At 54.3% G+C, this 12328-nt stretch overlaps 4 protein-coding genes across 4 annotated transcripts; 2 read left to right on the top strand and 2 right to left on the bottom strand.

Moving 5' to 3' along the window:
• Positions 1-228: 228 nt before the first annotated feature.
• BO70DRAFT_327109 (MCM DNA helicase complex subunit MCM5) lies at positions 229-2846 on the top strand. The gene is made up of 4 exons (XM_025540686.1): positions 229-424; positions 481-607; positions 676-2081; positions 2145-2846. Exons 1-4 carry the CDS (start codon positions 288-290, stop codon positions 2635-2637), a joined length of 2163 nt encoding a protein of 720 aa, XP_025403895.1. The 5' UTR covers positions 229-287; the 3' UTR covers positions 2638-2846.
• Positions 2847-2885: 39 nt separating this feature from the next.
• On the bottom strand, positions 2886-3983 carry BO70DRAFT_391575 (uncharacterized protein; the record flags this gene model as incomplete). Its single annotated transcript, XM_025546228.1, has 1 exon — positions 2886-3983. One exon carries the CDS (start codon positions 3981-3983, stop codon positions 2886-2888), a length of 1098 nt encoding a protein of 365 aa, XP_025403894.1.
• A 3896-nt stretch (positions 3984-7879) lies between these two features.
• On the top strand, positions 7880-9215 carry BO70DRAFT_357300 (uncharacterized protein). Its single transcript, XM_025542002.1, has one exon. It carries the CDS (start codon positions 7970-7972, stop codon positions 8954-8956), a length of 987 nt encoding a protein of 328 aa, XP_025403893.1. The 5' UTR covers positions 7880-7969; the 3' UTR covers positions 8957-9215.
• Positions 9216-9327: 112 nt separating this feature from the next.
• On the bottom strand, positions 9328-12222 carry BO70DRAFT_424900 (transcription factor TFIIIC subunit TFC1). Its single transcript, XM_025547632.1, has 6 exons — positions 11697-12222; positions 11314-11623; positions 11179-11256; positions 11017-11125; positions 9965-10946; positions 9328-9807 (listed from the first exon to the last, which is right to left on the bottom strand). The coding sequence occupies exons 1-6, from the start codon at positions 11835-11837 to the stop codon at positions 9487-9489; spliced, it is 1941 nt and encodes a 646-aa protein (XP_025403892.1). The 5' UTR covers positions 11838-12222; the 3' UTR covers positions 9328-9486.
• Positions 12223-12328: the final 106 nt, after the last annotated feature.

Here is a 12328-nt window from a genome sequence, read left to right as displayed (position 1 = left end):
TGACAGCTCTCCCCGATCCGGTAAGGCGCCAGGCCCCGAGGGCGGAGACGCTATGCCTCTTTAAGCAGAGCCCGGAGCCCGGTATCTCCGCCTTCCGTGTCTGTGCCTGTGGCCGACAACCTGCCTCAGGCCAAAAACCACTTAACGCGCGGGAGACGCGACGCGTGTCTCTCGTGTCCCACCGCAAAAGTCATTTGCAGTTCAGTTCCTCCTCGCAACGGGATGGACCCGAAATCAACACACCTCATCCCCATCCCTCCCCCGCAGCCTGCCCTGCTGTCTTAGCCATGGACAGACGCACCCCCTATACCCTGAGCGTGCTGGCTCCCAGTGTCGATGGTGTCGAGGACTCCCGCACTCAGATCCAGGCCAAATTAAAGGAATTCGTGCTGGAGTTCCAGCTCGACAATGCCTTCATCTACCGGTAGGCTACGATCCACGTTGCTATCCACGCGAAGAAGAGGCTAATATAGATGCCAGAGACCAACTGCGCCAGAATGTCTTAATTAAACAGTACTATTGTGACATTGATATTGCACACCTGATCTCGTACAATGAAGAGCTAGCCCACAAGCTCACCACAGAGCCCGCAGACATAATTCCCCTGGTAAGGATCTTCTATATCCTCCACAATACTCCTTAGTTCTATGCTGATTGCAATTCCCCATCGTCCAGTTCGAAGTGGCCCTTCAAGACTGCACTCGCCGAATCGTATACCCCTCTCAAAGGGATATCGTCCTGCCAACCCATCAACTTCTGCTTCACTCCTCCGCGACCCACATCTCGATCCGCGATCTCAACGCCACTAATATCTCCCACCTTGTCCGCATCCCCGGTATCGTCATCGGCGCCTCGACGATATCATCGAAGGCCACGCTGATGCACCTCCGCTGCAAAGGATGTGGTCACACCGAGAATCTTCGGGTCGATGGCGGATTCGCGGGTCTGCAATTGCCAAGAAAATGTGGCCGCGACAAGCAACCCGGCGATGCCCCATCAGAGCCATGCCCGCTCGACCCATACGTTGTGTCGCATGAGAAATGCCAATTCGTCGACCAGCAAGTTCTCAAGCTGCAAGAAGCCCCGGATCAGGTCCCCGTCGGCGAGCTTCCCAGACATGTTCTCATTTCGGCAGACCGGTACCTTTCCAACAGGGTTGTTCCTGGCTCTCGTTGCACAGTCATGGGAATCTTCTCTATCTACCAATCATCCAAAGGCGGGAAACGGGATGGTGCTGTCGCCATCCGCAACCCGTACTTGCGGGCGGTCGGTATCAGCTCCGATCTGGACCACACCGCGAAAGGCGCCGCCATTTTCTCGGAAGAGGAGGAGCAGGAATTTCTGGAACTCAGTCGTCGTCCTGATCTGTACGACGCTCTCGCCAGAAGTATCGCCCCGTCGATCTATGGAAACCTGGACATTAAGAAGGCCATTGTCTGCCTGCTGATGGGTGGTTCTAAGAAACTTCTCCCTGATGGCATGAAGCTTCGTGGTGATATTAACGTGCTTCTTCTTGGTGACCCCGGTACTGCCAAGTCTCAGCTGCTGAAGTTCACGGAGAAGGTTTCCCCAATTGCGATTTATACGTCTGGTAAGGGTTCGTCTGCGGCCGGTTTGACTGCTTCTGTGCAGCGTGACCACGCCACACGCGAGTTCTACCTGGAAGGAGGTGCGATGGTGCTTGCGGACGGCGGTGTTGTCTGTATTGATGAGTTCGATAAGATGAGAGACGAGGACCGAGTTGCTATCCACGAAGCCATGGAGCAGCAGACCATCTCCATCGCCAAGGCCGGTATCACTACTATCCTCAACTCGAGGACGTCGGTTCTCGCCGCAGCCAATCCCGTCTTCGGTCGGTACGATGACTTGAAGACTCCGGGTGAAAACATTGATTTCCAGACGACCATTCTGTCCCGTTTCGATATGATCTTCATTGTGCGCGATGACCATGACCGCGCCCGCGACGAAAGCATAGCCAAGCACGTTATGGGTGTGCATATGGGCGGTCGGGGTGTTGAGGAGCAAGTCGAGGCTGAAATCCCGCTTGACAAGATGAAGCGTTACGTGAGCTATTGCCGCACGTATGTTATCCATCCCTTGATCCTTTTTCACTATTATACATGAATGCTAATATGTTTTCACAGTCGCTGCGCACCCCGTCTCTCAGATGAAGCTGCTGAAAAGCTGTCGTCGCATTTCGTGACGATCAGAAAGCAGGTCCACCGTGCGGAGCTCGATGCCAACAGCCGGTCTTCCATCCCCATCACTGTTCGTCAGCTTGAGGCTATTGTCCGTATCACCGAGTCCCTGGCCAAGTTGAGCCTGTCGCCTGTTGCCACAGAGGCCCATGTCGATGAAGCCATCCGCCTGTTTTTGGCCTCGACTATGGACGCTGTCACCCAAGGCGAGGGCCAGGGTAGCAAGGAGATGATGGAAGAAGCGAGCAAGATCGAAGACGAGCTGAAGCGCCGTCTCCCCATCGGCTGGAGCACCAGCCTGGCGACCTTGCGGCGCGAGTTTGTCGACGGCCGGGGCTACACCGAGCCGGCTCTCAACCGGGCATTGATCGTCATGCAACGACGAGACACTGTCCAGATCCGCTCCGGCGGATCACAGGTGTACCGGCACGGTGTATAGTGCGTCCATCTTCTGTCTATAACTTGTAATTGGCAGCATGTGATGTGGTCACGAATGGTCCTGATTTTGTATTCGCTGGAGTGTCTCTTTGTATCAAACTGGGCGTGGGCACGATGGGGATGAACGGTGTATGGCGTATCTTTTTGCTCTGGGATCGTCGACTGATTAGCTACTAGATAAGCGCAATTTATGAGAAGCAATATGACCACAAACATACCTTTTAACCCCCCAACGCTGCTCCCTCCTCTTCAGGACACCAAGGAGGCGCAGTCGACCCTGCGAATCTGGATGACGGCCCTGTCGCCAACTCCATTCTGCATATGCCTTGTGACTGCCTTGGACAGCAAGTCAGCTGCTTTATGGCCAGGGGTAGCTCTCTCGTGCCCCTTGACCCAACGAAGCTCGACCTCGACTCCCATCTGGGAAAGTCGCTGCGAAAGCGCAATCACCGACCGCACCAGGCCGACTTCCAGCGGGTCCTGCCTCTTCGTACCCTTCTCGATGGTACCCATGGCCCGTTGGCTGTCGCTAAAGACCCGAACAACAACCTGGGCCTTCGCCTCTGTGGCCTGCCCCGGCCGTCCCCGTTCTTCCATCCTCGCAACAGCGGTCTTCAACCCGGCGCCGATGGCAAACATCTCACCCAAGCAGATTTCCTTCCGGATTTCATCGACGTAATACATGTCCTCGATGAAAGCTTCGCTCTGCGGGTCTTCCTTATACACCACCGCCGCCCCAGCCCCCACGCTCTTAAGTCCAGAGAGCGACGCATCAACCCAGAAGTCATGGTACTCTGTGGGCTGGTCCGAAATGGACTCATTTCGGTGCGCCTTCCAAGCGAACTCTCTCGCCTCTTCAACGGGAAGACCGATATACTTCCCACAGAAACCACTCTCTGGGGCAGCACTCTCTTGGGTGCACTGCCGCTTCTGCCGCTCTTTCTTGCCCGCCTTTCGACCTTTCTTCCACTTCATGGCCCCGGAGGGCTCGGTGGGTGTGGGGCTCGAAACGGGGGTAGTGGCAGCTGTCTCGGCAGCTTGGGAGTGAGCATCTGAGCCCCCGCTGCTCTTGCTGCTGCTGCTGCTGCTGCTTCTGCTGCTGGCACTTGCGTGCTTATGCTTTCCGAGGACAGGGGTAGTAGTAGCAGCAGCAGCTCCCCGGTCCTCGCGTGGTTGGGAATCTCCGATCTTGTCACTGACACCACTCTGAGGACTGAGTGGGCACTGGACGGCCCTTTGTTGCTCCTTGGCGCTGTCAAGGGATTTTCTGGCTTTTTTGCCCTTGACAACGCCGGATACTTGGTTACCCCGGGTGGGGGTAACCCCAGCAGTGCTTTGCCCCTTCATGGTGCTTCTCTGCTGGGAAAGAGTGTCGAAAGGCAGACCCTAATGATGTGGGTGGGGGCACGTGTGCCCCCAGAAAAGATATCTAAGAATATTGTGTTTGAGAGTGCTGTGATGCAGACACTGCTCTTAAGAAAGAAAGCTGCGAGGAAAGATGCAACTAAGAATAATGCCAATACTGTCAAGCAAATTCTGATGTTGCTAGCAGTACGAGCACAGATGATATGGAGTACTAGGTGGATGGATGGGTGGGTGGATGGGAGTGTTGGGGAGGAAGGTGCCCAGACGAGATTTTTAAGCCCTGCCCTAACTGCAAAGATGACTTCAGCTCATCATAATGACTCCATGGAGGGCATGCTGCCATCCAGCCATCCATCTCAACATTACGAAATGAAGGCGACATCTGAAGGTAGGGGGGTTCTTGCGCTGCTGGGTGTATAGTATGAATGAACCTTTGGGTCCAGGGCTACTTGCGCTCAATAGTACCGATGCACTGCCTCCAGCTAGCTAGACATGATATAGACACCATTGCATCACAGCATATCGGACCTACATGTCTACGTCGAAGTCAGCCTGGCTTCGATGGTCGTGTAGGGAGTATAGTATGGTATATAGTTCTCTATCGGTGACATCGGGCTTTCCATGAAGATAGTAAGATGGATATATATAAAACATCTGTATAACAGATCTAACCATAATAATATGAGAGTGAGATACTTGGGAGTTACCTTGGTCATAACAACGGAACAGAATTTTTGTATAGTATACTTCCATCCCTCAGCCCTACGCGCTTCTTCCGTCAGAGGCAGTTTATGCTTTGCCCGAGCAATCCACTGAACCAATATTACTACTACGACTGCAGCCCGCTCGTTGAACTACATAGATCATGTGATAAAATCCTATTCGATAAATTTTTACTTGCGTTGTTGTTGTTGTTGTTGATGATGATATCTATCCATCACCATCACCACCACCTCACACACCCTATGCACAATCTCCGCGTCATCAACTGGATTACCTAGGATGTGTATCTCCGAGCCCTGGTGCAGAGAATAGTAGATACCTAATTTACCAAAAAGAGTGTACTGACTCTGTCTAAATAATGTTGTTCCCATGCATGGCGTTTAATTACTACTGGTCTAGGCACTAAGTAGTAGTCCGTGGGTGAAAGAAGTATACAGAACCCGGTGGCCGAACTAGTATACTACTATATACTATATAACAAAGCAAATCTTAATCACAACCACCCTGCCTACCACAACCAGACCAAGTACCTTTTAATTTGATCGAAGGAATACAAAATCTCACCACCCCTAATACAACATGACATAGCATCCTCCTAGAAAGTAAGAAGCGAAATCCCGAACATGAGATCCTTACCCACCTACCTGCCTGCCTGAATCCGCTTAGACTCGGAATCCCAATGCGGGACGGGACTATGGGGCGCATGGATAAAAAACTGGGAAGCTGAGTGATCACTCTGTTTTTGAAGGTGGTTCTCGTTAGATGGTGTGTGTAATTACTAGTAGTAGGAGGGTTGTTGATTTGGAGACCATGCTAGTTAGTAGTGGTTAGCAATGATATAGTTCTCGATCCGTGGTTCCGTTGTCTGTGATAAATCTTTGCTTCTAAAATGTATAATGTATGATGTGTAATGTCTGCTTGGTAGATATATAGAAGGTCCTTTCCACCGACGGGATAATTATGTCTATGGAAAATCAAGCCCCGGGGGATTTGGGCAGCCAGGGTGATGACGGCAGAACCATGCATTGCCCAAGTAATCACGTCAGCTAGTATTTTAAGGAGTAAACATGAATTTACATAGATCTCAAAATTCTAGGACCTTCTAGTTGCGACTTATTCCGTTTGCCAACAGCTACCATTCATTAGAATGGTGCTTTCGCGTATCATCCATTGAACTACGGTATCGTCCTGCCCCATCAGTGGCAAAACACGGTCTGTTCTAAATGCAGACAAGAAATGACACCGACGGCTAATCGAACAGGCAGCAATGATGGCCTGGATACTCCGTACTGACAGCATTCCTTGAAAGATATGAGACCACAAGCGGGTTCAAACGGTGGCTGGCGAGATGCAGATGCAATCGCGATAGGTCACAGATCACCCAACCCAATCATGCGGAAAGATCAAAATCGGAACTCGCAAGGCATCAGCTGCAAGTCAATGAATGGCAAGGCCGTGACGGACGCCTTCCAAGTCGCCCGTCTCCCGCGGGGCGAAGAATGGAATGAACGCGACCCGGAGATGCCAACCTACACTGTGAAAGCTATAAGCAGGCACATGTAGTCCCACTCGAGGCGTCCATTTCCGGCGCCTAACTGAGATTGCATTTCCTCTGGCTCTGGGCCGGTTCACATGTCGGCGAGGGGATAATTATAGCTACTATGTGGATAGCTGGTAGGAATTGCAGCGAGTAAGGACGGACCCCTATACCTCACCTTCCAGGGTCTCTGTTTCAGGTTGTCTGCAGCAGCAGCAGAGACATGGGTCAGGAAGCGCCGGGGGAGGGAACGTTCGCTGGGGAACCTAAATTAGAGTCAGGTCGGCCCCGGCGGGGATTATCTCATAGGAGCAACGCTTGATCTAGAATTCTAGACTGGGGGTGGACCAGGCAGCTCCGTTGGAGTTGCACTGGGGGTTTGGACGACATCATACTCTAATCTCAAATCTCTATAGGAAGAGACGGTAGCGCCGCCCCCAAGGGGTGCAGGTGGTGAAACACGAGTTGGGCATACGTGGTCGCGCTGGCGGTGATGGACACGCGCGATGGAGCGACGGAGCCGCCATGCGCTCGGGATGGGCGACACGTCGGGATCTGGTTGGTGAGGAGGATGAGGGGAGGGGGGAGAAAGGGTCGTGATGGCAACGCGTTGAAGGGGTGGTGGAACAAGTGTGGGGTGGGGGGGGGGGGGAGAGACGCGGTCAGCAAATGACACGAACAATTAATTAAGTTCAATGGACTGATGGATATTGAATAGAATGGAAGGAAATGGGCGGGATTCCTTGGATCTGTGTAGCCGGGATGAGATCATCTGTACACGATGAAGACTGAAGAAATGAAAGAAAGAAAGAAAGAAAGAAAGACGACGCGCCTCGAGGGGAAGGGGAAGAATGGATGGAAAGGCAGCAACGCGGGCCAATAATGGGGCAATAATGGGCGTCCAAGCCTTGCATGTTGTAAAAGTTGGCCCGGAACGGCAACGCCCTCCGACACGAACAAGACGCGCTTCATTCTTCCCCTCAAATTCCGCCTTCTTACTTATACACGCTCTCCGCCACGCTGCATGGCCTCCCTCTCGCCCTTGAAAACTCCCGCGCCTGCATGTTTCGTCTTCGTGCAGCAGGAAGGAAGGAAGGAAGGAATGAGCTTTGAATAGCAGCCCAGCAGTCCCGCTTCCCTGCCCTCTCTTTTCGGGCATTCTCCCTCCCTCCCTCGTCGCGCTTCAGTACCGCGCTGCGCTCCCTTGCCTCCCTCAACCCCGAGACTCACCCAACTCTTATATCTCCTCGCCCTGCTCGCTCGTTCTCTGTCTCTTGTCACTGGAGTTCCTGGCCTTGACTCGTACTCTCAACCGTGGTCACGTTCCCTGGTCCGGTCCGAGTACGACAGCTTTCCTATACTCTCCAATCCTGTCCGTCGATCTCCCAGACCGCCAATCAACCGTGGACGGTTCAACCCCACCGGACCCGACCGACGCGACCAAAACAACTCATTTCTCCAACCCTCCTATCCCTCCCTCTATCTAGCCATTTCTACCGCCCCAATCCTCCAACATCCTCCCGTGTGTATCACGGCATATCCTCAGGATGGCCGCTCTCACCATGACGCCTTCCATGCGCCAGCCTTTTGCCAGCCTGGATGCCCCACGCATGCGCCCCTTGCTCCGGACCAAGATGAACATGAAAAACAAACAGGATGGTATGGTTACGAAGAACCTCACGTTCAATACGGAGCAATGCTGACTTGCATGGAACTAGGTGCCATTCTGGCCCGCAAGAGACAGCCCATGGCCGACGTGGACTCGGAGAATATTGACCCGACCACTCTCAAACACTCCATAAAGCGGAAGCGTGCGGCCGACGACGAGGACGACCTGGAGCCTTCCAAGGAACCCTCCAAGCCATTCAAATCTTCCCGTGTGATCTTGACCACCGTAGGATCCAACACGACTCACCGCATGCCTACAACCCCTGTCAAACCTACCCTGTCTACACCCAAGTCCGCTCCTATTCTCAAGCCTGCTGGACGCTCCCCACAGACCAAATCTTGCAAGGCATTCACTCGTCGCTCTACCATCGCCAAAAGCCGACCCGAGTCGGCCAATCGGAAAACCGTGCATCGTCCATTCTCCCTGGCCAGTGCTTTGTCTGGCTCGAGGGCAAAGAGCCAGGCCACTCCCAAAGCCCCCGCTTCCTGGTCCTTCGACATCTATGTGGACACGGAGCAGGAAGAAATGACCAACCTGATGCAGCACTCCACCGGTGTCCTAGACATCAGCGACCAGGAAGGGAAGGTGGAGACCTCGGGTCGAGGCAAGGAGAACATCCCTCCCGCGGAGCTCGGAATCGAGCTTCCTCGCTCCCGTCAGCAGGAGTCTCCTGCCGCTGCAGCCCGCAAGTCCGACATGCTAGAGGAATCCCGGAAGCCCTTGGGGGACCTGTGCGCGGCTGACTTCTACGGCGATGACTGCCATGCCTTCTCCTATGCTGTCATCTACGATGACGAGGCAGACGAGGACGCAGAGAAGAAAACGCCTCTACCCTCTTTGCCTCGCTCGGCTCCCCAAACCAGCCGCAGCAAGCTGTCCAGCGTCTCCTCCATCTCCGCTTTGGTTGAAGCAGCCACCCCTTCGAAGCCCGCTCTCGAACAAGAGGCCGGGCCGGCAGAGGCTGAGATCGAGATCTGGGAGAGCGAAAGCGCTACAGAAGAAGCTGCCGATGTCTCCAGCGCTTGATGTGCCTTTCCCTCCCCCATCATCAACCATTACATCAGGAGTTCAAAGGAGTTCTGTTTGCTTCCAGGGTCTGTAAAGATTTGTTTTGGATACCCTACTTATACAGTCTTTTTGATTTTTCGTTTCAAAGCTCTCATGAACCCACCGGTTCCGTCACGGCAAGAATTTCCTTGTGTTGTCCTTTTCCTATCATCCTCCACTAAAGCATCCCCCCCCCCACACCACACTGTTCCTTGATCACCTCTACCACCCTACCTACCACGCGCCAGTCCCTTGGCCTTCGAGTATAATGGCCACTTCTTGACCTCGTTCCTTTTCCGCACCTCATCTGCATGTACCCTCTAATGACCCGAGAATGTGTCACGTCACTTGATGTCCTGTATGAGATAGATAACATACCCTGTCCTTAATCCATAAAAATATGAATTTATTAGAACAAGCATTTGTTACAACTAGCAGTCAAAGTAGCAGCAATAGCACCTTAGTACTCCGTGGTGATAATAAAAAAAATAGTAGCAGTACTAGTATCGCTAACGCCGTTGGCTTGCAGCTCCCCTTTTCGTTCCAGCCCCAAGCATCGCGGCATCCCCATCCTGGTCCTCATCCGACTGCTCTTCATCGTCATCCTCTTCTTCATCCTCATCTTCCTCATCCTCATCCTGACTCTCATCCTCCTCATTCTCCTCCGCAGCCGCAGCCATGGCATCCGCCGCCTCCGCCGCCGCAGCAACCTGCGCCTCCAACAACGCCTCCTGCTCATACGCCTCCTCTTCACCCTCACTCATCTCCTCGTCCTCCCTGTCGTCCTGCCCATCCCCCTCCTCCTCACCCCCCACCACATCATCCTGAAACTGCACCCTCCTCACAGCCCTCTTCCCCTTCGCCCTGGCACTCACACTCTGCCCCTCCCCTTCTTCTTCTTCTTCTTCTTCCTCCTCCCCCTCCTCCCCCCAAACCCCTCCCCAACCTCCTCTCCCTCTCCCTATTACTGTCTTTACCCCCCGCAACCCTCTCCTTCCACGCGGGCGCCCCCTTAATCATCGCCCTAACCTCAGTGGCCATCATCATCTCCCTCTGCGACGCGGTTCCCGGATCGAGCCAGAAATCCGTCATCACAGTCTCCGGCGTCGCATAATCCGGCAACGTGAGAATATTCCCAAACTCCGCCTCATCATCCAGCAGCTTATCGTCCAGCAGCGCCAGGATCTTGGCCCGCATGATCGTCTTCGTCTTCGCCAGCGTCCCGTTCCCGTACCACCCGTCGGAGACGATATCGCATGTCTCGCGGACGAAGTTGTCTGGTGGGGATGCGGGGAAGAGGATCCGTTGGAGGGTCGGGTCGGTGATGTCGCAGAACATCCACATTCGGCCGTCCCGTGGAAGGGGCGGGGTGCCGGTGAAGAGGTGGGAATCTGTTGGGAGGGTTGGGTCTGCGTCTGGGTTTGGGTTTGGGTTTGGGTTTAAGTCCGGGTCCATGTTCATGTTGTTCTGGTTGAACAGCAGCGGCGCCTCATTCGACCGGATAAATGCGTGTCGTCGCCCCGTATACCCATCCCGCGCCACCTCCGCCTCGCGCGGCAAGATCCGGAACATCGTCGTCTGGTATACCCGGTAATCGGGGGATGTGCGCGGGTCGTGTCCGAATTTTATGATGGCGTCGCGCCAGGGCCCGGAGCGGAAGATGTATCCGACGTAGGGGATCGCGTGGCGGAGCGCGTACCGGTGTTCTGCTGTTGGGAGGGAGTTGCGGAGTCCTCGCCGCGTCCAGGCCGGGCGTTGTGAGAACAGCGCGGTCACGGCTGCGATGGTCTCTTGGAGGATTTTGTCGAGACTGGGGATTGGTGGGCAGTTGGTTCGGGGGCTGGTGGGGATGTTGGCCACGTCGTAGGAGACTAGGTGCGTGAGGACTTTCGCGATCTTTTGCGTGTTGGTTGTGGTGATGTTGCCCGAGTTGTCGATGGATTGGCGGACCGTGGGGTTTTGGCGGTAGCTGGAGGGAGGGGTTAGTTTGTGGGTTGGTTGGGAGTGAGAGATGGGGGGAGATGGAGGGAGGGCCATACATGTAGCTGAACGGTACGTCGCCTTGGCTGAAGGAGGGCGGTGGGATGAGGTCCACGTTGGCGATGGCTCCTTTGCTCATGTCGAGGTCGAATTGTTTCATTTTATCGTCTGGTGTGGTTAGGTGAAGGCCATTGGAGTCCATGGGAGCATGGGTCACATACAGTCAAACGGCAAGATGTGCTCTCGGAACCGGTTGACGAATGCGCTGGAGGTCGTTGAAAAGACATAGTCGGGCATTCCTGCGCATATCAGCATCCAATTCCGTTTGCTTAAATTCAGATAAAGTGACAACCTACCTCGAAATACATGCGTCCGGTCAATCAACCCCGCCGGCTCGACTTGATACCTCCCGACATTGTCGCGAAGACTCTGTAGGAGCTCCCGCGCGCTGCGCCGTTGCGGCCCAGTCGGGATCGTCGTGACCGCAACGCCACTAAAAGGCTCATTGGATCCTCTCTTGCGCTTGCGACCTGTTCGTTTCGGAACAGTCACCTTGAGAAGGATGTTGTTGGACGCCGAGCTGATGGAATGCAGGGGTCTGGACATCGCATCCTCCGGACGGAGGAGCAGATTGACCGGGGTGTCCGCCTTCGGAGGGTTCAATATCTGGATGAACGGTCAGATCAACAGCGATGTGAGCGTGGGGGAACTTAGAAAAAGAAAATAAAGTTTCCCGTACCTTGGCTAAACCTGCATCGCCCTGCAGGGTGTCGACGGCCTTGTCGAGGTTTTTGATAATGGCCGGGTGCTCGACACTGACGATGCGCCGGGGAGGGATGGTGTAGAACGGGGCCGTTCTCGCCCCATGATGATCGGCCATGGGTGGTCTCTGATTACCTGCAGGCCGGTCTTAACCAGGCTTTCCCGGCGGCTGGGCTATCTAGATGGTAGGTAATCGCGACGTGGATGGTATGATGGACGGGTGGGTGGATGGGTGAGTGACCGACCCAAACCGAACGCTATATAAAATGTGGATAACTCTGCACGGATCTCGAATCAGGATTGACGTCAACTGTCATCCATCCAGGGGCTCGAAGTTAATCCACCCTGCAATTGCTGGCTCCGTGAATGGGCACCCTTTCTCTGCTGATGCGACTCGGTACCAGCACCAGCAAGTTCCTGAACCCACTCGATTACACGTCTACCTGCCTTGGACGGTGGTTGTTGTTGGTTGGTCGTGGCAGGAATCTGCCGGTCACATGACTGGCCACAGCGAAATCGAATGGGAAAAAAGCCGCGCCTGGCGGTGGCCAGAGAGAGAGAGAGAGAGAGAGATGCCCGATCGATGTCTGCGATGCCATCACTCCCCAA

The sequence above is a fragment of the Aspergillus heteromorphus genome (assembly GCF_003184545.1).
Source record: "Aspergillus heteromorphus CBS 117.55 chromosome Unknown BO70scaffold_1, whole genome shotgun sequence".
NCBI classification, from domain to species: domain Eukaryota; kingdom Fungi; phylum Ascomycota; class Eurotiomycetes; order Eurotiales; family Aspergillaceae; genus Aspergillus; species Aspergillus heteromorphus.
Note: the sequence above shows the minus strand (reverse complement) of the source record. Positions and strands in the feature narration are given on the sequence as shown.